The sequence below is a fragment of the Hirundo rustica genome, chromosome 4, assembly GCF_015227805.2.
Source record: "Hirundo rustica isolate bHirRus1 chromosome 4, bHirRus1.pri.v3, whole genome shotgun sequence".
Lineage (NCBI taxonomy): Eukaryota > Metazoa > Chordata > Aves > Passeriformes > Hirundinidae > Hirundo > Hirundo rustica.
Genome location: NC_053453.1, coordinates 28,966,769 through 28,992,042, shown reverse-complemented (window position 1 = coordinate 28,992,042; position 25,274 = coordinate 28,966,769). Strand labels below are relative to the sequence as shown.

The window sequence follows — 25,274 nt, the reverse complement described above, 5'->3', positions numbered from 1 at the left end:
TTACTATCAAGAGTAATTTCTTTTAAATAAATGAAACACATACCCTTAAATTTGACTGTTTTTTTGTGGTTTGGGGGGGGGGGTGGTGTTTTTTGTGGTTTGGGGGTGGGGGGTGTTTTTTGTGTTTTTTTTGTCTGTTTGTTTTTGGGTTTTTTGTGTGTTTTGTTTTTGTGAGGTTTTTTGGTGTTTTTTTCTCCTCAACAGTCCCAAGCAAAAATAATGAAATCTTGCACAGGCTTTACTACTGTCTGGAACAGAATTCCTGTAGTTGATATTTTAAAGTTTAGGACTAAACTATCTATAGAAACATGTAGTCAGAATGTAGTTTAATATCAAATAAAATCTGCTTGCAATGCATGCAGTTAACCTAACTTTTCTTCTGTCTCAGGAGCCTTTCTCACACAAGTGGTTGTTTATCTGTACGAGTAAATGAAAAGAAGAACTGCTGGATGGCTTTCCCTTCAGCAAGATCGTTATGCATCACAGGAACTCCTTGTAAAGTCCCACTAATCCACAACTTTCTATTAGTATTTTAAATTCTCTGTTGCCATCTCAATTGCATAACATCCAGGATGAAGCTTTGACACTTCTGAAAGGAGAGCCTAAATTTTACTGACATCTTGAACAGTACGCAACGGTCTTCCAAATATCCTCAAAAGAAATTAAATCAATGACTAAATGAAATAGGCATTAAAACAGTGATGTATTTCCTAAGCCTTTGTGACAATTTGTTACATCATTATTTTCTTTAAATGTTACTTATCTTTATATATGATATTTTGGGCCCTTTTCCCAATATCAGTTACTTTTCATATTGGATTGTGCAAAAAAAAAGGACCTTTGAGCTCTCCCAGATCACAGCAAGCTGCAGCCTCCCTCTGAGTGGGGCCTCTGAGAGCCAGCAAACTCTCAAGCTTGCTATGCTTGGAGGACTGCTGATAAATGCCGACAGAGCCTGGCCTGATAATCCCACTCCTTGAGGCTCAACTCTTTGCCTGCTGAGAAGATGCAAATGCATTCAACACGAGCTCTTCACTGAACTCAACAGGCAATGTTCACATACTCCTTTAGGTCTGTGTGCATGTGAATGTGAATATGCCATAGCAAATGTACTGTCAATGTTGCTCTCTTAGATTCTTAAGTATATTAGATTTGTAAGTCAGGCCTATAAGAGAGTTACTGATGTGCTTACAGTAAATTCTACAGAATCTTTTCTTAAATTGTTCAAGTTAGGTTATTGATTAAGTGCTGCTAAAACCTTTAGGCCTAAACCACTGCTGAAGTCCAAGGCTCAGTTCAGTAAGGGGGTCCCCTTGAAATCTTTTGACACAACTGGAGAGTCTCCCTTATTCCTTTTAATCTTTACCCATCTCTATCCATACCTTTTTCCATTCCTTGCCTTCATGTAGATAATTTTAGGTTGATTTTAATTTTAGAGTGATTGATTTTAGATTTTGTTCTGATTTTTCTCTACGTGTATTGTCCATCTAGTAAGTAGAAGAGTGAAGCTTGCCAACAAACTTTGTCATGCTTTGATTTTTACATTAAATCTGCTTTTGTTGATACCTTTGCTGATGATTCTTTGAGCAACCTAAAAACTCATGACAGTCTGCCTTTGTCTGTTTTGCAAAACAGATTTCTTTTTTTCTAAAAGAGTGACCTAACTCATTACCCATTTTCCTGTAAATAATACTTTCCATTTGGTCCAGGATCCAAGGACCTATATTCCATTAGGGCTGTCTCATTTTTATCTCTCGTTTTACTATAAGAAAGGTTGATTGCAGAGCCTTCTCATATTCTGTTTCTCCTCGCCTCTAAGTTTGTCCACTACTGTGCAAAAAAAAAAAAAGTCACCTGAAAAAAATGAAGGGATTTTTGCCCGTTCCAGTCATTAGTTCCTTTATCAGCTATTAGGCTTCATTTGTATCTGTTTTCTCAGTGTTTTCATATTTACTCAGGTAGAACAGAAAAACAGAAATGGGGGAAAATAATAATTTATTTTTGTTAAACTAAACTGCATAAAATAAAGAAGTGGGTTTATTGTTCTTTCAATTGGCTATTGGAAAGAAATTGCTCTTGTCCCAGCTGGAAATACTGTCTTCATGAAAGACTACTGCAAAAGAAATACGTAGTATCAGCTGCCATGATTTAAATTCTGTTATCCCTATTCATGGTAAATGGAAAATAACTGAACTAATTATAATATACTTATCTTGCATCACTGGCATCATAACTAAATCATGTGTCCAACTTTCCCTTGTCTAGGAAACCTTTGTTTGTGCACGAGGAAATTTTCCTCTTGCCTGTGCCATAAGCCTTTCAAGAAAGGCACTGTGGAATGATTCACAACTCTGTGATTTACTGTTTTTTTCAGCAGAGTAGATGTATGGGATGGAAACAAAGCTGTCTGTCCATCTGTCCATGCCCTGTGCTGTGCTAAGGTTTGATGTGCATCCGGGGAACAGCTTCAGCTATCCTAAGAAAAACATATCTGAACTGCTGATGATGATCTGGGTGGTTTTTCCACTCCATGATGTTAGTCTATCCTCTCTTACTTGAAAATTCAGAGTCAAGGAAACCTTTTGTTTTGTTCTGGCAATAGCACCTGGAACTCTGGCATTGTCAACAGGCAGCAGCTGGGGTTTCTTTTTCATTGACTCTAGCCTGGCCACAGGCCTGGGCTGCCAACATCAAAAGATGACCTGGACTCCAAGAAAATTCAGAAAAATTTCAGTCATTTTGTTATTACTTAGCTGTCAGTAAGCATAGGTTATTTTTCAAATATCTCTTCCCCTTCACACATACTAAGATTCATTACAGATTCTTTTGCATGGAGAGTAAAGTAGAAGACCACTGGTGGTATTTTTTTTATAAAATATTTTACTCTTCTGAAGTTCTGCACACAACAAATAAAAGCATGAGGAATGCAAGGAATGATCAGTGTGAACCAGCAGCACCTAGGGTTGGAGAGCAACATGAAAAATATGCAGACAATGAAAATAATAGACTGGGAAGCATCACAGAAAATAAATTAGTCCAACAGGACAGATTAGCTTTAATTTGGCCTTGCTCTTCAGCAAGGCAGAAAATAATCTTAAATCGGGCACTAAAGTCACTGCAGAAAGGAAGAAAGGAAACAGGGATTATCACAGGATAGGGCAGACTAAGAAAACATAACTAGGTATGAAAATATTCCCACTATCTGTCTAACAGTTGAGTTTGAATAAAGAAAAAGAGAAAAAATTGAAATTAATGAGAATATGGCTTTTCAAGAAAATGCTTGTTCTATCACTGAGTATGTTGTAATGCATGAAATTGCCACCTTATTCAATCAAACTAAGGCTTGGAAAGAGGCAATACCAATAAATTAGAATTGTGATGAAATGGTATGTGATGATGAAATCAAGAAAAATACCAGAGAACAAAGTATGTTGATTTAAGCATATGCATGCACAAGGTTAGAGGGCATTCTGAGTACTTTCTACATAATTTTTGAGTCATGAGACAACAGCAAATGCATTTTGAAAATTACTCTTTCAGAGGAAAGCTCTTTTGGAAATGTACTTTTAATTTAGAAGCTTTTTGCTATATTCTTGTACCAGATGCATAAGAAGTTCCAAGGCAAGTAACAAAGAAGTGTCATGCTCCAGCTAGGTAGAGTCTTTTTTATTCAGTGTTACTTATGATTTTTACCTGTGTTCTCCTCCTCTTATTACTAAAACAATCTTTGCAACAGATGGACATTTTCAAATCATAATCAAAAGATTATAATTATGCCTCATGAAAAGGGAATGAACATCTGACTTACTTGACACTAATATGTGCAATAAACATTTGCCCCCTTTCAAATAGTAATGGAAAAAAATTAAAAGATAAATAATTAAAAGGATTGTATAAATTGGTACAGGCAAAATTTATGGATTTTCCTTTGAAAGAGCTGTACTTCAAAGTAAATACTATTTCAGGATCCTAAAACGTGCCTCTGGCAAATGGTATTCATATGTGTGTGTATATATATATGTGCAGTGAACACAGAGAAACTGTAATGTTGTTCTCTTGCTATAAGCATATACAATACATAAATTATTCTTTGTCTAAGTCACTATTTAAACTGAGACATTAACCTGATTTCATATGTGAAACTGAAGGTGTACGGTATTTTCCTTTCTTCCCCAATATTTATCCAAATGAGAAGAGTAACCCTCCCCTCTCTCCCACCCTGGATGAAATTGTAAAACTTGAGAGCTTGATTCTATTTTTCCTTACTCTGGCATAAAGCAGAAGCAAAAAAAGAACCAAGCACCATATGGTTTTAGCTCCTACTGATTGCAAGATTGCTTTGATTACACTAATATTAGTAATATGACAAAGCACTGCAATCCAAAAATCATGCAAGAGACAAAAAAAAAAAAAAAAAAAAAAAAAAAAAAAAATTATTAGCCTTTATTGTATTTCAAAGGAAACAGATAAGCCTATTATTAACTATTGGAAAAGACTCCATAGGTTAAACAAGTCATTCCAACCTTCACCTCGTTGTGGTAACTCAAGAATGAATTTTAAATTGTGTAGCTCATTAATTTATTATAATGGGCTTGAAAAATATCCCCAAGCTCCTTACACTACAACAGGCACTGGCCAATAAAATGCAAAAGATCATGGTTGTATTTTACACTGATTATAGCTGCATGCTGGAATGCACATATACAGAATGTGATTTTATGATAAGAACTTTTATTTCAAGATGTTCACTAAAAAGAAATGCACGTGAGATAGCTGTGTTTGTTAAACTTTGTTTACACCACTTTCAACTAAAATAGTGTATCCTGTTGGAAGCTGACTGGTTACATGAGGATATTATACAAATATCCTGCAGCAAAGTATCTGCAGAATATTTGCTCCACCTTTTGCAGGTCACTGGATATTGTGGGAGATAGAAGAGGATGAGGAGACAAAAAGGAAGTTTTTCCCTTAAACAAGGAATTGAGATAGAAATAAAATCTACTTCTAGTTTCTTTTCCATTTGCCTTTCAAGTATAATTATGTTAGTTAAAACATGCTACAATTTTACTTCCAATGTTATAACCTCATGGGCCAGTTAGTGCTCCTGAACCTGACATATTGGATAAAAGATGTCTTCTGGTGTCCTGTCTGGCCTCCACCTGTGTCCTGGGGTGACTTTATGATGCTGAATTGTATTCCCATTTGTCTGTTTAGTCCAAAAATAAGTTTTGTGCCTTTAAAACTATATCTGAGAGCAAAATGGGGGAGAAGGAAAATCGGTGGAATTTTTTCCTGGCTATATTCAAAAACATAGAGTTAAGAGCTTCAACTCTCTCTTGGTGCATGCTGTCTGCAGCACGGACAGGGAGTGGAAGAAAGATCTCCTTTGCTTTTAGTTAGTTTTTTAGCTAGCTGAGGCAGCGAAGTTCCCTAGACTGTGGCTTTTTCTTTTCCAGGAACTTTTTAAACCTGCTCTGGACCAAAACCTCAGAAAAAACACTGGGAGTTCATGCTTGTGGCCCACTGGGGGCCCAGGACGCAGCATTCCAGCACCGAAGGGACTGAGAGACACTCAGTGAGCCAAAAAACACCCATAGAGGACTCACTCTGAACTACAGAAGGACCTTCTGAATTTGCCTCTATTCAAAACAACAAAAGGTTTTATTGTTTAATATTAATTTTTTATGCTTATAAATACTTTGCTTGTTAAATAAACAGTTTTTTCTACTTGTCTCAAAGGAAGTTTATCTCCTGAACAGGTGGAGGGAAGGACCAATGAATTTTGCCCCTTAAGGAATCATTCCCTTTGAACTTCCCTTCCAAATGAAGATGACCTGCCTATCCAGAAGGCCTCAGGTTCCCCATATTTCATGCCATGCCTGTCAGAATTGTGTGGATGTCCCTGGTAAACTGGGGCACCTCAAATGCTACAGGCTTTGTTTAACATTCTGAATTATACCCTAGAAGACAACTGATTATAATGGGAGATTAGACACCTAACTCTGTTACGTAGATTGCTTTGCTTTTGATACCTAGTGAACAGCAGGAAAACATCCATCTGGATGACACACTGGTGTTGTGGACACTCCTTGTTTAAGATCTGACCATTCCTGATCAGCATATAGGCTATTTGGAACCTCTGCCCTATCTGCTTCTCCCCATTCACTCCTGCACAACATTAGGTAGGTTTGCAAACTCTGCAATCAGATGTCTAAAGGTCACGTAAGGCAATACTCCTCTCTGAGTTTGGTAAGATGCCTTATGTTTTGCTTTAGCCATTGTTTACTTCTCTGTGTAAATATGTAACCTCCATTTTGGTTAGTCAAGCACCAAAGCATGCATTCCTATCAAACTGCATCTTCTCTTTGCAATTCTCTGAGAAAAACCATAATTTAATTTAAAAAACACAAAACAAAACAAAACAAAACGAAACAAAACCCACCAAAAAAACCCCAAACAACAACAAAAAACAAAACAAAAACAAAAACAACAAACAAACAAACAAACAAACAAAACCACAAAAAAAAGGACACCCCCCCCCCCCAACACACACACACACAAAAAAAAAAAAAAAAAAAGAAAAAAAAAAGAAATAACCCACTATCATTCTTTTGGGGCAATTATTCTAAACCCTGATGCATTACTGGAAGATTTCCATATGAATAAAAATCAGCAGACATAATTTACCATGTGTAGGTGTTAAAACTATACTTTGTTCTGCTTTTTTGGAAAAGCGGCCTAGAAATAACCTGAAATTCTTGACTGATTTGCTGTATACTATGTATTCTAAAGAGATTACCTTGCCTTTTGTCTCTTTTTCAGACTTTCCTAAACTGAATCCAGGGAATGCTGCCTCTGTCTAGGCCACCAGAGGCACAGTCCCTGTCTGTCTAGCTGGTGTATGGCAGAATTTATGAATGAGAACTTGTCTGCAGTGTGGAAGACAGTTCAGTACAAAACTCTGCAAACTAGCATTTGTAGGGTGCTAACTCCCAGTGGTTAGCTAATTCTCTACAGGCATACTTGGGATAGGTCAGAGTCTTGGCAAGACTGAGCAGCTTGGGCTTGACATTGTACTGACACGATGCTCTTGGTCTGGGAAGTAATCTACGAGCTGTGACCTAAAGAGTCTTTGCACCACACAAGTGGCAGGTTGCAATGCATGTTTGATACAAAAATCCTTAGGACATGTCCTGAAGACAGCAGTTGCCTCAACTTCTTGCAGCTTATAAAATATGTTAAAAGTGATTGTCCCGGTGTATGACAGTACAACACAATATCTTTCAGCTTATTTTAAGAGGTTGACTTACTACACCAAAATATTCTTGTAGAACATGGTACACACAATTAACATGCTAAACAGATTCAGCACCAGCAGATTTCAAAATACAATTATTGAAGAATGGCCACTGAATTTCTAGTCAATTCCTCACTGAACACCAGTAGACTGAAAGAAGTCCAAATATTTTTACCAAAAGCAGCAGAAATAAACACCAATGGAACAAAAATAGCATATAGAGACAACAACACATTCATATAAAAATTCAGACAGCACAGGGACTTGAACCACTCAAACCAACCGTGCTTTGTCAAAAGTCACAGGCAAAATTAAACACAAAGTTTAAAAGAGACATGGCGCTGTGGTGGTACTCTGAAAACAATAAGACTGTATCCTGGTAAGCAAGGATTCCAGGAAAGATTTAGAGATGGTGTTGGACAAGCAAGATGAACATCATTTCATAGCCCCGTGCAAGGTAATAAATGGGTATTGAAAGCCTTTCATGAATATTGCTTGAAGTAGTTAAGTGTGGCAGGACACCATCTCTGCAGACAGCTGAGTTGGAACAGTGCTTATACAGTCCTAAAGGAAGTCTCAGAAGCCAGAGAGGTGAAGAAAAGAGTTGATGAAATTATTTAAGACTTGATGAAAATGTAATTGTGGAGAAACTCAAGGCATACAATTCTTTTTTAACATTTGATTAGTCACATGGCTAGTACAGATACATTTCTTAATGGGAACAATGTATTAGAATCTTTAATCTAACAACAGCTATAAAAGGAAACAATGCCCAGACACCAAAGCCAGATAAACACAGATGCTAAAATTAGGCAAAAAATGTCAACTGTGCAGGTGTTCATTAGAACAAAATATACACAAAAGACAAACTTCATACAAACAAAAATGGTGATACTCATGAGCTCACACCAGGTGATATAAGCCGTATATATCATTGAAAATCTGCAGATGGGAGGTCCACTTCTCTAGGAATGGGCAGCTTCCCTCACAGTACAGATAATATGGCATAAGCTTTGTTCTTTTTAAAAAACCACAATAACGATTGCACTGCTTCTGTGACAAAAATATTGTTGACATTTAATCCTTTCTAAATGTTTAAATAAAATAATGATAATAATAATAATGTTTTCTAATTTTTTAAATCAAAAAGACAAGAATACAATGTAAGTGTTTGAATCATAACCTCGCAATCCAATTCCTTGATGTCTATTCACATGTTCTCTTTTGTAGCAAATAGTGCCAAGGAACCACTTTAATATAAAAACTAACAGGAAAGAGATGTGCAGAACATGTCTGAACTTGTATTTATAGTCGACATTGACCCAATTTGAGTTATCCTAAGCCACGGCCCCTTATTTTCTTTACCAATCATCCAGACCACTCCAAATTAGAGCAAGTGGAGTTTCTCATTGCTTATTTATAATTTTTATGCCACAGATCCCCTTTTCACTGAGAAGCAGAACTTCCCTGGTAAGTGGTCTGTGCATCACTGTGGACCACTCCTCTATTATTTTCCTTTTAGCAACTGTTGACAGAGGAATGAGGTAGAGGAAAAAGCTGCTAGGAACTATGGGGTTATTGCAAGTGGACACGTAGATCCTGAGGCCCGCACCATGTAGTTATGCTTGTAGGACACTACCAGAAGTGGTAGCCTAAGTGGGGAGACCAGAAAAGTAACCTGGTATCTGGAAGATTGTCAGTGCTTCCAGGATTGAGCTGGACTGCTACAGAAGTGTCCTGTGTGTTATGAGTCTTCAGAAATATTTTAAGTTATACTCTTATTCTCAGTGCAGTCACTGCTGAAGGGCTACCTTTCCAATTTTGGATGTGCCCATCTCCCAATAGCATGCAAGAGGAAAACAGTCCAAGATTTCCAAGAAAATGAGAAGTTATCTGCTCACCTGAAATTTTTATTTGGGCTACTTCTCCATCTCCTCCTTCACTGTGTGCTCTCACCTCAACAACATATTCACCATCGCTGGGGACCGGGACCTCTATCGTGTGCTTTCCAGTGGAAAACAACTTGCCTTCATGCTGTCCATCTGGCCTATACAGTACCTAGGAAAGTCGTGGTAAATGTTACATTTCCACAAAGAGACATTTATATATGTAGAGTGCATCAATGAAAAAGTATTAGGTTTTTATTCATATGAGACATTATTTATATATATATATACACACACACACACACACACACACACACACTTAGTGGCTAATACAACTTTTTTCCATATTTAAACAAAGTGAAAAAGTGAATCTAGACAGGATGCTTTCTCATTTTCTGTTACAAAATTATGCCACCTTTTGAAAAATAATTTCAAGTAATTAAGTGACGGAGAATAATAATGCAGGATGGCAGAGACCATCAAATCAAAATATGAGAACTCAGCTGGGCTTTCTGACATAAAATTTATGACCATTTTCATAAATGAAACAATTATCAATTTTATTATTAACCCTCAATGATGTTAAAATATTGCAAATGGGATGGTATATGTCTTGTGGGACCTTTAGAAAAGATCCCATTTCTTTCTGAAATAATCTCTGTGAAACACTATTAGCAATTCCCAGGAAGGAGTTCAACTCCTCAATCAAATTTGCAAATGAAGAATATGATACTAATTTTCCTGCTGCCAAGCAAGCAGCAACATTAAATAGGAATTCATATCTGAAGTTTTCTATATGCCTGTAATGGTTTCATGTTTACTTTTATTTTTGTTTACTAAATTTAGTAAATGTATACCCCCACAAGTGTTTACCTTCCTACTAACAACATAAAGTGACAAAACCTGTGATTTTCGGTCAGTTTCACTATTTGAAAATAGTCTTTTATTAATTCTTTAGGCAGAGTCTCTCTTAGTTACCATAGAATTTCTCATGACAGCTTAGGATATCTTGTGGGTTTTAACTGTCACAAAACCAGCTGCTTGTGGGTCATGGACTCATGGATACTGGGGTGTCATTTTTAAAAATGAACAATTCCAAAGGCAAAGGATTCTTCATCTCAGCAAAGAGATGTCTTCTTACTTCTTCACTGGTGCAGAGGGCTTCTCATTTCTTTCTGTTCAAGTTATCTCATGGGATCACAGCCACTAATTCAATATTTACTTAGTTCATCACAGATACCTTTGCTCAAATCTATAAATCTGAACAAACATCTCTTTAAAATGAGTATTCTTCCTATGATTTAAAGGGATAATTTGCATATACAGTTCATTACTGTGGCTTAGTAAGAGAAGTCCATCTTAAAATGGCTAACTCCTTAATCCTTTCTCCTAATTAGTCTTTTTACTTTCTCTCCATTGACTTGCATCTATGCTGAGTCTCCTTACGGTTCAATCTGTCTTTTTCTTCTGACTCAGAGAACGCTGAGTTAGGGCTCTGGAAGTTTCATTTGTGTCAGGAAAGAATTAATATTTTGCCCAGGGCCTGCGGTGGTCACTCAGGCCGAGGGCTCTCAGAGCGGCTGGGGTTCTCCCCCTCTTTTTCCTTCTCTTTCTGCCTGGGAGTCACCGGAGGGGCTGGGGGGCCTCCTGCCCGCCCCCAGTCTCATGGGGTGGGCCCGGCCCGGCCAGCAGCAGAAGCAGGGCCCGTCTGGGCTGTGTGAAGGCCCCAGGAGGGGCCCGTGGCGGAGCAGGGCCAGCCCTGCCGAGCCCAGAGCTGCTATCAGGGCTGCAGCCTCTCCTCCCCGTCACTGGCAGCTGTGAGGAGGCCAGGGGCACAGCCAGGGCCAGGCCCGGCTCCCCTGTAGCAGGGGGAGCCGCGGGCCCAGCCGGGCCACCAGGCCCCGGGGGCCACACGGCAGAGCGGGACAGCCCCTTACTTGTTCCAAGGCAGGAAAGAAAAAGTTTCCCGAGATCCTCCTGATTTTTAAGCCTGCATGACCCAGAGGTGTTTCCTTATATTTAATTAGGTAATCCAGCTGTCAATTTCAGAACTAACCACTAAATTTTTACCATCCGTGCTGAACCAACACAATGCCCTATAGTCAGTATATACACTTGGTGCAGTTACACAGTAACTGGTAGAGGTTCCTTCCCTTTCTCTACCTTCCCCGACTAAAAAAGCTCATGTTCCAGGAATTGTAGCCCTGATGGACATGGGAAAGGAAAACTGGAATAATGCATACTGATACAAGGAAAAACTATAAAGTTTACAACTTTAAGTCAACAGACGATAAATGTGATCATGTGGGAAACAAGGTTGTTGCAGTCACTATGAACTTTCCTATAATATTGCTTACCACCCAAATGAATTTTGGTGCCCCAATATTTTCTCATCATACTGACTAAGCCCACTGGCTTTGCCCTAGACCTGCTGGTTTGTTGCGACTGCTGAGCACGATACCTTCCTCTTCGGCATTCAAGTATGCGTGCGTACATAAGTGTAAGTCTGATTAGGTACAAAGATCCGACACTGTCTATAAAATGCACTACATGAAGCATACATAAAGATAAAAAATATTTTCAGATATCATACTTTGTATCCTTCAACAGCAGACTCATTTGACATTGCCTTCACGTGATCCCAGGTGATGATGTACCTTGAACCAGATCTCACAGAACTGATAATTCTTGGACGTTGGCTTGGAGCTGGAAAGCAACATATGTATAATGTACACATAAATGAGATTTCATTAATGTTCAATGGTGTTTATATTAAGACATGTAAAAACGTAAAACCGTAAAACTGTAAAAATGTAAAAATGTGAAAATTTGAAAATGGAAATTAGGCTGCCATATATATGAGTAAGAGATAGTCTCCTTCCTGGAATGAACTGCTACAGCTCCAGCCAGGCAATTTTAGATGGCTTTGTGCAGTGGCTGCATTGCGGGTCTGCCTTTCTGCGTTGCCAGAATGGAAGTGGCCAACGTTATCCTCCACTGTGTTGCTGACCACAAGTGTTTGCTGGCATGCAACTACCTTCAGAACCTCCCAGAAATGTGGTGTCATATTTATTCATTGAGATCAAATATTTAATCAACTATTTACAGCCATTTCTACATAATTTAACTCAGTTCAGTAGTAACAGAATTACTCCACAGCAGAAGCCATTAATTATAACTTACATAGTAAGGTTATAAAATGGACTATTATTAATAAACCCTGCAGGTACAAGTTGCACAATACATAATTTACTGACAGAAATCCTCAAATTAGTTGCATGCATTTTTAGCCCAGATAACTGTTTTAAATGCACAAGATACTTTTCTTACATTGCTCAGTCAATGCTAGTGCTAGGTATCCTCATTTGGTCAGGAGCAATATTCAAAAAACCTCTTATGGTTATTAATTCTAGGGTGAGATTCAGATCATTCACCTCTCAAGGTTGCCTGAATCTGCTGCTCTGCTGGTGATGAAAATGGCAGTTGGTCACATTTTAATCATCAGAAACCTTCTTGCTACTTACTAAACAGAAAGGCAGTGTATAGATACCTAAGGAATGGGTAGTCTCAACTGCTCATCATTTAGAACATTGTGTCCAGCTCTGGGATTCCCAATACTTGAAAGACACTGGTAATCTGGAGTGATTTCAACAGAGCAATACCAGCCTGGTGGAGATCTGGAACACTTGATTTGTGAAGGAAGGGTGAAAGAGCTGTGCTTGTTCAACCTGGAGGACAGTTTTGGAGGGTACCAAAGAGTCCCCTGTCCTAGCACGGGGCTTATCAAGAGGATCCAGGCTCTTGGATGGTGTGGCAGGAGGACAAGTAACAAAAACACACAATAATGATTAAGAGTCTCAGACTAGATGCTCAGAGTAAGTCAGGGACTGGAATGGGTTTCTCAGAGAGGTTGTACAGTCTCCATCCCTTTGGGTTTTCAAGATCCAGATGGACAAATCCTTGAGCAACCTGATCTGAGCTTGCTCTGACCCTCCTTTGAGCTTATAATCTTAGCTTCTTTACAGCCTTTTGTAAGATATCCCCATTATACATGGCAGCAAAAGAGAGGAAGGAGATTTTTAGCAGAAAGTTTCAGACTAAGAAGCAATACCACATGAGGAGAGAACATTCAGTATATGAATGAGAAGCCATGTTTCTTGATGGACATGATTATACATAACCTAATGCTAACCTATTTACTTACGTGCTTTCCTGGTAACAACATCAATGGTGCTGCTGGGAGGTCCATAGCCTGCACTATTGAAGGCAGACACATCTACATGGTAGCGAGTGTTAGGCTTCAGGTTTTCCAGTTTGGTTGAATACTCTTGATTGCTCACCTGTACCCGCTGTGCAGCTGCTTCTTTATCATGAGCAGCCCAGTAACGAATCTGTAAGAAAGCCAATTGGAGGGTTAAATTTAACACATTTAATAATAAAAAAAATTTATAATTTCTATACTATATATTCAGATATAAGCCAGCTAAAAGAACTCTAACAGCAATAGCATAGAATTCCTTCTACAGGCTGTGATTTTAACCAAGTTGTGTATAGGCATAAAGAAACAGAAATAAATGTAGAATTTATTATGTAAACTTTTCTCACAGTGGTTTAACTTGTTCTCAGCTGAATCACTAGAAGCCTGAGAGCTGGAAAATGCCTTCAAAGAACAAGACTATTTTCTTCTTGCTGTTTTGTTTTTGCATTCTACTCTGAACTTTAGTATTATTTTCTTACACTAGTAGAGACTAAACTCTGATAATGTTTTTGGTATTTATTTTGTATTGAATGTCTTACAAATTTAGGCCTTTTGTACTTCTGTCTACGAAATGCAAAGTAATCAGTCATGTTAGCTGCACGTGTTTCATAGCACAATAAGACATGTCAATCAGGTTTCATAGCACAGTATGACGTCAAAGTAGATGAAGAACATGAAAACACTTAAAATATGGGAAAAACGTGACTGTAAGTTTCTAACACCCTAAAAAACAAAGCCAATTAAGAGTACACAGAAATTCCATGAGGGTTTTTTTTCCCCCAAGAACTTGTTCCATCCTACTTTAATTAATTATGCATTACCAAGCACCAGGTGAAAACAGTGTAATTCCTATGGAGTGATGCCATTCCATACAGTCCCTCACATACACAGGGACCTATTCTGCATAGCCTTGTGAGATGCAAATGAGAGTGAAACACTATCAGTTTCTGGGTTTTGTCTGGTTTATAACCATTTGCATAAGACTAAATTACTGCACAAACCTGAAAGAGCAGAAAGCTGTGCCCATTGCATTTTGATTCTGGGTGTTTTCACCCCCACCATTTTTGCTCAGCTTCTGCCTGACTTCATAATGATTTTTGTGTATGCTACATGAGGGTGTTTTAATTGTTTTAGGAAGAACTTAACATTGATAAATTCAGGCTCCAGGAAAAATCTTACTTTGTAAGACATTATTGGTGACATGAGGTATCCTGTCATCTTGTCTTTTAAATAGTAACTGCTTTAACCTTCTGTTCTTCCAACATTAGTTGTTCATGAAAAATATCCCAGTTCTCTTCTTTACAAGTTGTGGGTACAACCCTTGTTCGGTGAGGCTTTATTTTCTCCCATTTACATCTAAATTACAATAATTAATAAAAATACTGCTTTTTTAATCTTAGAACACATGCTGTGGTTGAATAAGGAGACATGCAGGGGATTTAAAAGGGGATTTCTCTTTACCTACTTCAAATATCTTTGGACGTGAGAACAGTACCACTACACAGAGATTACTGTCAACTAAATACTTCTTGTAGCTTGTCTCTTGTCAATGTTTTTTGCCACAATCCTTCTCACCAGTGTTACTCACTGATTATTAAAAATGTGACATCTTAGTGGCCGTTGTCACGCTTTCCTACTGCAGGGAGAATCACACTGTATCTGCAGACCAAACTGGCTTCACTTTTTAAGTTCAGCATGCACACCTGATTTTCAGCAGGCACAAAAAGATAATCTTCAATTCTATAGAAGTATGTCCAGCATTCGGTTTAGAAAGTATCATCCACTACCATACTAAAGATCAGTTTACTGTAATTTAAGAGGTCACACTCATAAAATTCATACTTATAAAGATGGCTATTTTCCTGAGTACACAGCCTTTACCCTAAAATGAGTGAGGACTCTGCACCCAGTCCATTCTGCAGGCTTCAGCAGCAGAGTGGTAGCCTCCACTGGATGAATGGTTTCAAACTGGCATGGATCTGAAACTGTGACAGCCATTTCAGCTGAAGGTCTGATAGTGATCTTCAAGTCAGAGTTTCTTCTACATGATTATAATTAACACACTGTTTTAGATAAGCAGGTCTTGTTGAATGCAGCCAGCTGTACACCATAAGGTATTAACTGTAAGTGGCTGACTCAGGTGAGAGAGGGTGTGTACATGAGGAGCAGAGAGCGTCATGTCTATCTCTGTCTCTAAGTTCAAACAAGTTTCTAGCCTGCAGCAAAGGATGTCTGTAAAGTTCTAGGTGGCCAAAAGTTTATTAACCATGACAGGACCAATAGTAGCTTTGTTGTTGATTTTAGCTGTCCATTGAGAACTAATTAATTAATTTTTAGTATGATCTATTATGTTAATTAAGTAACAGCTATACCTAAAGATAGAAAATACACTTTATATGAAGCTTTTATAAATTAGGTGGCATATTCTGGAAGCCTTTGAATTCCTCTGCCTTGCAAAGCTTTTTACAATCTTAATGTTCGTTTGCAGTACAGGGATGCTAAAGGTGTAATACAAGAGGAATACAGAGCATCAAACAAGGGAAATGAGAACAGTGAATGAAAACGCAAATTTCTTCACTGAGAACATATAACATTCAGACAGAAGTAATATAATTTAAAAATTAAATAAAATTGAAATCCTAAATTGAAATCCTATACAATTGTTCTTGGCTGCAATGTTGTGGACTTTACTCCTGTAGTGTGTGAGCCATATGTCATGAACACAGAAAGTTCTTCTCTAATACACAGCCATATTTACATATTTGGAACATTGTAACAACTCCTGGAGGGGGGGGTAAAAAAAATATTACTTCCCTGACAGCTAAGAAAACTACTTTCTTTTTCTATACTATTCCTACATTTCCCACTTTATATTTAAATAATTTCAAACTTTCTTGAAATAATTTGGAAATTTCTTTCTTGCCTCAGGAATTAAATGCCACATAGCTTCAAAAGGTCACTTCTTCCTATTAATAAGTAGCCCCTCTCTTTTTTTTAAAGAGCTTATATAGTAGCCTTAAACAGCCTTCTTACTCCTGGTGCTCTGCATTTACTTTGTTAGAATAATCCATAGGCAATGAATCCCTAGACAACACAGAAGGGGATTTAAACCAAGCTGTAGAGTTTTTGTGCGAAACAAGCCAATTGTGATTTGTGCAAAGGAATGCCTTAGCCATCATGAATTAGTGCAGCCCTCTGTGCTAAAATCAGGAAAAACCTGTCTTTAATGGTCTTCTCATCTATTCAGACTTTAATATACTGAAGCGATTTCTGTAAGTGTTGCGAAACAAAAGCTTCCATATTCTTCGAAGTTCTACACAGGACTGACATAAAAATATATTTTATTCATATTAAGAAAGAATGCGAATATCCTATTTCAGTCAACAAGATAAATTTGTTTAAAAAAATAAACCTACATCTATTGTATAGAAGCAGCATGAAATACAGATACTGTTGCTGGTGCTGTATGTACTGCAGAGATGTGGCTATTAGCAGTCTATTGTAAGAACTCATAAATTTAAATTCTCTATATGGATGGAGATCGTTTTAATACTTTATCTCTTCTTGAAGTGTGAGTTGAGGATACTCCTCTGTAATGGTAAAATGTATCAGCTCACACTCATCACCATGGGGGCAGTCATCCTGACAGCATGCATTAGTGTCAGGAAAATCTGACTCCTCCTGGTGTGAGAAGCATTGTGTCACAGGTGAAATACCTCAGGTTCTTTGCTCAGGGTACTCCCATCTCTTGAATGCTAGCATTCAAAAGTCAATTATGCAATTTTCAAGTAATAATAAAGACCAAAAGGAAACTGAGAAGGAGCTCTGGTGAATAATCGTTTCTATAAACCTCTGTTACACCTGAGCAGTAATTTAAAGGTAAATATTGTAGTATTTATCAATGCCAATACACAGTAGATATTTATCAATGCCAATAGAGCCTTCTAGAGACAGTCACTAGAATTTTATAATGCAGTTTGAATACTCCTTCCACCATAACTTTTATTGCAACTTCACAATGCTATCTGTGGCCTTAACCTTCCAGAACAACCCTCTCTATTTTTGCCCTGTCCTATGGCTCCTTCAGTACTCATAGGGGTTCTGATCTTCAGGAACACAAGTCTTTCTTTTTATTCTCAGTCAAGAAGCACAGGCTTTCCTTTTGCTGCTTCCCCCTCTACTAGAGTGAGACTGGTGATTGCCCTGGGGAAAAAGATCTCAGAATTAATACCTTATTGAGCATTGTGGGGAAGTAATTTGGGACTATCAGTCTGTTTATTGTCTAGCCAGATGGAATTTTTTACATAGTCCTGATAATTAGGAGACTGTCTTATAAAAAGATGAAAAAAAAAAAAAGGATAAAATTATATTCTAAGGTACCTACTCACTGTACACGTACAAGCCAGTCAGTTCATGCTGGATTTGTGAAAGTGTATTTCTCCAGGAATAGGTAGATGAAATTACACTACAGCTATCAAAACAAGGCCACACCGCAAACATCCATAGTCCATGTAACAGATTGTCCATTCCCAGGATATCCTACTTTTCTAACAGTTAGTTTGGACTTCTCTTTTCAGCCCAAAGATCCCTCTCATTTCTTTCTGATTTTTTTCTTCCTTTTTTTTCTATTTTTTTCTATATGTTCTGTTCATCCTGGTCTTTCCTGCTAAATCCTCTTCCCCCCCTTCTTCCCCTGATGTCCCTTGACACAACTCAGATGTCTTTACATCAAATAAAGTAAAATTTTTAAAAATGGCCAAACATGGGTTGCCTATGGGCATGTTCTCCTACCACATTCTTTCCACATTTATCTTTGTCCGTCCTGCTTTCCTACCCTATTCCCTATTACACTCTGAACATTCATCTCCATGGTCTATCACAACTGTAATCCCAGCCTCTATCAGCACTCCTTGTTGCTGATCTGTCCACCAGAGAGAGCAGTTTCCACTCTCCACCAGTTGCCACACTCTACATTCCCAGAAGTCCCCTGGTTGTGTGTGTGGCAAGTGTGTGTTCAGGTTATTCCACATGTGAAGGCTTCAGTTTCTGGGGAGACTGTCCAGCCTGGGAGTGCAATGCTGCTACAGGCTGAGCTCACAGATCGCAGATATGACCATCAATTTGCCCACCTTATTCTAGTTGCAAAATCTCTACAAGACACCAAACCAGTGGGCAGCTTTAGTAAATTAGGAGTTACCACTGATATCAGTATCAACCTCAAACCCCAGTGTCCTCTGTTTGTAATTTTAAGACTTTATGTCTGTACTGTACACAATCAACCTTTACATGGGACACTATTCTTGTGGTTATGGTATCACAAAAGTTTTACATAAATCTCACGGAGACAGAAACAGAGATCAGGAAATTAAAAAAAAAAAAACAAGTATGACTTATTTGTTCATAGTTTTTATTTAAATAGATACATTCCATGAGATTAGTACTCATTTGTATGTCCTTGTTTTGGAACGTAGAGGATATCTTCAAGGAGGTGGAAACTTAAATCACAAGGCAAGTTGCTAACAAACTAAAAACCCCTATTTTGGGTTGCTGCCAATGTAAACAGACTGTACACTGCAGAGCTTGTCAGCATCCACTACGCATGGATGATGTTAAGACTTCCCTGCTAGAGTACTACATGGCCATTTCTCATTGCACCCAGTCCCAGGTTGTTACATCTCTGCAGAAGGACAAGAACAATTTTCACCAGTAATACCATTGAGATGGACCAGATGGAAGATGCCCCAAAGCTCTTTTTCATGTGGAGAATAGAAACCACCAAGAAAACATTGCTTTGTTGCACAATAGCAGTGTCTCTGTTATGCTGGATTTTGGGCATTTGTCAAGTAGTCCTACTTACTAGGGGGTTTGTGGGTGAAATATATTAATAACTGCTGGTAATTTAAGTGGGCCGGAGTTAATTACAATTTCATGTATGTGTTGAAAATTACACCCAAAATTTATTTTCAGGTAGTTTTAAAAAGTTATAGATAGTCATTCAATTACATAAAATAAACAATGTTCTTTTATTAAATAATGGAGCTTTTTCTTAGTTGAAAAGTGTAAACACACATTTCTGAATCTATTTTAGTAATGAAGTACATCACACCAAAAATAATCTGTTTCTCAAGATGCAAAATCTGCATGGAACATGCTAACTAAAGAGAAGTAAACCCTAAGAGATGGAATGCTAGAGTAGGAATTACTGTTGGCTATAACTACTGACAGTAAATGAATAAGAAGATTGACAGTGTTGCTACTAAACTCACCTGATAGCCTTCCACAGATTTATCAGAAACATGGTGCCAAGAAACAGACATTTCAGAAGATGACAAAACTTTTACACTCACATCTGTAGGTATTTCAGTTGGAGCTGGAAGATGAAACATATGTTAAATATTCAATCTGATCCTGTGGTAATGTTACACTTGTTTACAGGGACTCTTCTCACTTTAGTATTTTATATTATTTTCAGTATTTTATATAATTTTCCTGACATCACTGAGCCAAGTGTTAGTCTTTAATCAGGTTTTTCTTGAGTAAACTTCAAATCCAGTGATGATCTGAAAGGAAAATTACTCTGTAAAAACAAAGCAATGATCCTGTTACTTGGCTCAGACTATGTATTTTTATGCTTCAACTGATTTCATACTGAAATTTGTGTAAACTGAAAACAGCCTTTGATAAACAAAATGAATCATCCAGCGATCTTTTACTAAATGGGACAGCAGCTCACATATTATATAGCATCAGATTTTTAAAGTTGGTTACACACAAATATTTGTGTATGTCACTTAGTCCTAACAATACAAATTATTTGTGGGAGCAGGTATTAGATACACAGCTGCCCAGGGAAACATACAAACTTGAACTTAGGTGTGAAATAATCCAAAGCAACCTTCTGTAAGGCATACATCATAAGGTTGATTTTGTTTGCATTCTTAGTTCTGAACAGCAGCCAACACAGAGCACAGACCATCGTAATGTAATAGACTTTTATCCAGGGCTTAGCATACTAAGGTCTAGTTTCATTTCAATGCTGCTTGAATTTTAAATGAGGTAAGGAATTAAGAATGGCATAAACTTAGCAATATCTGTAAAAGATGAAGTTTTCCATGCTAACAACAGTTCTCTGTCGTGAATCTTTTGAAACAAGTTGCAACAGACAGGCATGGCAGCCCTAGCTGAGGAAAGCTTTCATATATTTAATCTTCCAACTGGGCATCCAGTCAACTATGCATCAAAACAGCCACTGTTAAGAAAAAAATCACTAACATCTCTCATGAAAAGTATCCTTGGTAACAAAATAATCTTATATGCAAAGTTACCTTTTGTAATTGTCTTTCAATGGCTGTTAATAATGCAAATGTCTAATTAAAAAATTATACATTATTGCAAAATTGTTTTCACAATGACAGGAATTTAGATAAGCAAGAGGCCTGTGCACTCATTACTAGCAATCATTACTCACTACTAGCAATGGCAGATATGACTAGCAGTTGTCAGACATGGAACTTGGCTTATTACATGTGGGAACACAGAAATTCCCAGTCACTGAAGGGAATAACAATGCCCACAGTTACAACTAGAGAAACACAGACCTGTTATAGAATACATAACTTAGTGGAAAAGTGGAATTTTATATATATGGATATTTACACCTATCTGTATGGAATACTGCATGACCATATTGCTTTAAGATTTCCCCAATACCTTTGAGAAGTTGTGTTGTTTAACAGTAATAATATCACTTGCTGACTCAAAGGTACAGAAGTACAGATGGAATAGTTGTGATCATCTAATCTATTCCCAAATCACTGTCAGACTCCTCTCTATCTTATCAATTACAGAACTTAAAAAAAAAAAAAAAAAAACAAAACACATTCATTCTGAAAAGTTTTAGCTGCCAGTGATTTTGCTGATATAATACTCTAACAATATTTCATCTGCTCATTCTTGTTTATGACCGGCAAACAATTTACATCCCTATTTGTCATTAATGTTCTATAAATATTTTGCAGCCTCTCCTGAGCCAGAAAGATGGCATCAGTTGCTTTCTTACAGCTTTCTAATTCAGTATTTCTACCAATAAAAGGAGAAATCACTTGGTCATAACAATATATTCCCTTCACTGAAAATATAGTGGTCATCACGCAAATATCTTCTAAGCAAAACTATACAAAGTTCAGGCTAGCAGCCAGTAAGCACACTACAAGGTATGGAAGTGATTTTGTTCACATCCTGATGCCAGGAGACAACTCTCTCCTCAATGTTCTTCAAAGTAATTTCCATTACATCGCTTGGAGAAACTCCTTCTAACTTTCCCTGAAGTTCCTGGATTGGATATAGCCAGTGGTCAGGGTCACAGCTTTGTACAGGAGCTGTGAGCACTACTGGTAAGATTTGTACTCTTGTGCTTGAAATCAAAGAACTAGGCTCACTGAGCTTCTATTTCTTTTGCAGTCTGCATCTGGCATCATTTAACCACAAATGCTTTTTATCAGGTGTCTGGACTTTGCTAAAGTCTGTGTTAGAACATCAGCAGCCACTCAAGTGACCTCTTTATCTGGAAGCTGGCACTACCGCAGATTTGCTTTACCTCTGTCTTTTTGAGCTGCTAGGCTCTACCACATCCCTGACTTTAGAGACCGTGCAAACACACCTGCCAGTCCTGACATGGTATGGATAATGGATAAACACGTGGGAGCTTATCAGTCAGTTGTCGATAGAGTCTCTGAGCAAGGATGGATACTTAAGTGTTATTTGACCAATACTGCTTTCATTGCACCATAGCTATTTACTATTTATACAATTGCAAAAAAACCCCTCTGCGTTGCTGCAGCAGCTGTTGAAGATGATTTCCTAGATGCGCTTTCCTGAGAAAAAGATTAGTATTATCCTCATCAGCCAGCTTGGTATTGAGGACTCTTTAGTCTTTTCTCTGTGTGTGGCCGATCTGTGAGTGAAGTTCCCATTAGTGCTAATGGGAACCATGAACATAAATCTTCCATAAAGTACACAGAGTACAGAACAGAATCGGAAGTGTGAGAATGTGGCCCTGTTATCATATCCCTCCTCTTGGCTCTTTGGTCTACATCTGTTGACTTTGTGAAGGAGATCTATGGAAAGAAAAATACTAGCAATTCTTTAGGTTTCTGGCAGAAATTAATAAACCCCATTTTTTTAGAACAGGCTTGAGTGATGATAACACAATTAAAGATGTTGTATATATTTCTTCTGATTTAAGGTAAATTTTCTTCCAGTACTTTCTCTCTTCTGCTAAGTTTGGAAATGTCATTTAAACTTCAATCCTAACGATCACAGCATATGAAATAAGTATAGTAAGAATTAAGAAAAATATTTTAATGGAATGTGAAAGAGGTTTCTATTAAATTACTCACTTGATAGCTCTAACATGCAAACCAGAATAAAGAATGTTACAGGGATAATTTATATGAGACTCTAAACATGCTCAAAATATAACTAGATACAATTGAACTATCATTCCTCCACAATTTTGGGCTAAATTCTGATACTGATCTACCAAAATACTAGGCTTTAGTGTGGTCTGTTAAGAAGAAAAAAAATAAGCATCTGTTAAATCCATGCATTAAGATTGCAGCATTGCTGAATAAAGACCTAAATGTTTTAGGTAACCACTATGAAGATAAGAATTTATTTTTCTATATTCTTAAATCTTGTAACAAGCTGTGTGAAGAATCTTGCATGCTGCTGTGTATTGGTTATTGCCAGCAAGTACAGCCAAGTGCTCTGCATCACACAGAAAGCAGAAAGTGGAAGCTTGATTGTTCAGAACAAGTGTTTTGTGTGAGCAATGCACACCCTCCCTGCTGAAGGTGTATCCTGCTATACAAATCAGTGTCACGGACCAGGTTCTACTGATGTTGGTAGTGCTGATCTGGACCCATAGTGTAAAACTCACTTGGAACATTTACTCACCATCTTGTGCTGAATAAATGACAGCAGTGAGACTGAATGGCCCATCCCCTTTGTTGTTAAAAGCTTTCACTTTTACTTGATATTGAGTTGAAGGTGGCATTGATTCATCCTTGTGGACGTATCGGCCAATTTCAGGATTAGTAACTGTAACTCTTCTCCATTCTTTCTCACCAAATGGTTTGAAGGCCACTATATAACCGAAGTTATTGCCATAGTGGTATTCTCTTGACAAAGGCTGTAGAGACAAAAAAAAAAAAAAAAAGTTAGTTTTTGTAAACAGCTAGGTCTAGAATGAAATATAAATAATGCAGAAAGCATTGATATGTACATTGTAAAAACACTGAACTAAACCTTCATTTCATCCTATTTTCCTTCAATGGCTTGTTTCCACCCCCTTTAAAAATAGGCCCTCTTAGATCTGCAGTATTATTGTACTTGCTAGGAAAGCATTTTAAGATCTTTTTCTTCATCTGAACTCAGTGCAACACACATCATGTTACCTCCCACAAAAAGAAACCAAGAATAATTGTGTAAGGAAACAGCTGTAGCTAGCAAAAAAAGACCTAAGGAATGAGGAACAGTGGATATGTAACACAGACATACTATGCCAGTAAATGGGTCCATGTACGTGTGGAGATAGATTATTTTTGCAAAAGAATCAGAGTGAAGACAAAATCTATATGGCTGGCCCAAATTACATTAATTTACTAAAAGTTTGTCACCTAGGCAACTGGCACAGCTGATAGAGAAGGATGGACACATTCAAAGAATGACTCATCCTACCACTTTTCACTGATGATGGAGGGAATCAAGCTGCTGATTTAGACTACCTAGCCTCTAACTGGTAAATCTTTTAGTGAAATGAATCCCACTTGCAGTACAGGCGTTAAAGGTACTTATCCAAAATATTTTTTAAAACTACAGATAATATCCTATACCTAGGAGTACTGGAAAATATAAAATTAAGGAAGACAATCTGCCACAACAGATTTTTCCTCTTATACCAATGCTCTACATTCAGTGATCCCTTCTCAGTCCATGGAGCTTTTACCACAACTATTAGACACTGCACCCAACAGCCAAAACCAAGTCATCCATCTGTGCATCAGGAGATTGACCAGAAGCATTCTTTGAAAATAAGCTTCCTGCATCACCTTTTTCCCTAATGGAAACCTCATGGGGATGAAATAGTTTATCTTGAGGCAAAGGTCTTGGAGCAGTGACACAGAGAGTAATTATTCTGCTTAGGTGATTGCCCACTACTGCAGCATTTCAGCCAGCATATGTGGAGATATTCTGAGCAAGGTTTTATGAAATTTCAGCGTAGCTGATCTTCTGAATCTATCATTGTAACCAGCTACTTAAAATAAACCAGAATTAGATCTCATATGCCAAAGTAAGCAGACTGGATGAGGCCCTAACCAGAGCAAACTTTAGAAAGCCAGGACGAGCACTTAAAAATTATCTTCCGAAAGGTCTTATATGACGTTTGAAAGCAGCTTTCCCTCCAATGGCTGCACATACTAAGTAGGCACAAGTAAGTGAGTAGTTTGTATAATCCGCTGAAAATTTTGAAAAAAAAATGGGAGAGGGAAAGACAAATGGGGAAAAATGAGGAAGAATGGGCATGCCACTCCTAGCTCACCTTCTCAGTTCCTCTTTCAAAACAAGTCTTAGAAGAGCTTTGATTGTATCTCTGGCTGTCTCATTCAACCTGGGCTTATGAATCATAGCAGAAGCTGAAAAGGGGTTGGCAGCAACATATGAACCTGCCATACATTTTGTTCTTCTCTTCTTAATTAAGGACTATTTTCTTCTTAATTAAGGACTATTTAGAGTAGCATATGCAAATGTCAACACATTTGGGGAAATCAAT

At 37.7% G+C, this 25,274-nt stretch overlaps 1 protein-coding gene across 2 annotated transcripts in view; it reads right to left on the bottom strand.

Annotated features, from left to right (window-relative positions):
• The window catches only part of CNTN1 (contactin 1), a 217,410-nt gene that overhangs the window by 4,650 nt on the left and 187,486 nt on the right, over positions 1-25,274 (bottom strand). For both annotated transcript variants that reach the window (XM_040062019.2, XM_040062020.2), the window contains 5 exons: positions 23,399-23,633; positions 19,708-19,811; positions 13,388-13,574; positions 11,777-11,889; positions 9,199-9,355 (listed from right to left, as the gene is read on the bottom strand). In XM_040062019.2, coding sequence (XP_039917953.1) covers positions 9,199-9,355; positions 11,777-11,889; positions 13,388-13,574; positions 19,708-19,811; positions 23,399-23,633 — 796 coding nt within the window. The remainder of the gene's footprint in view (positions 1-9,198; positions 9,356-11,776; positions 11,890-13,387; positions 13,575-19,707; positions 19,812-23,398; positions 23,634-25,274) is intronic.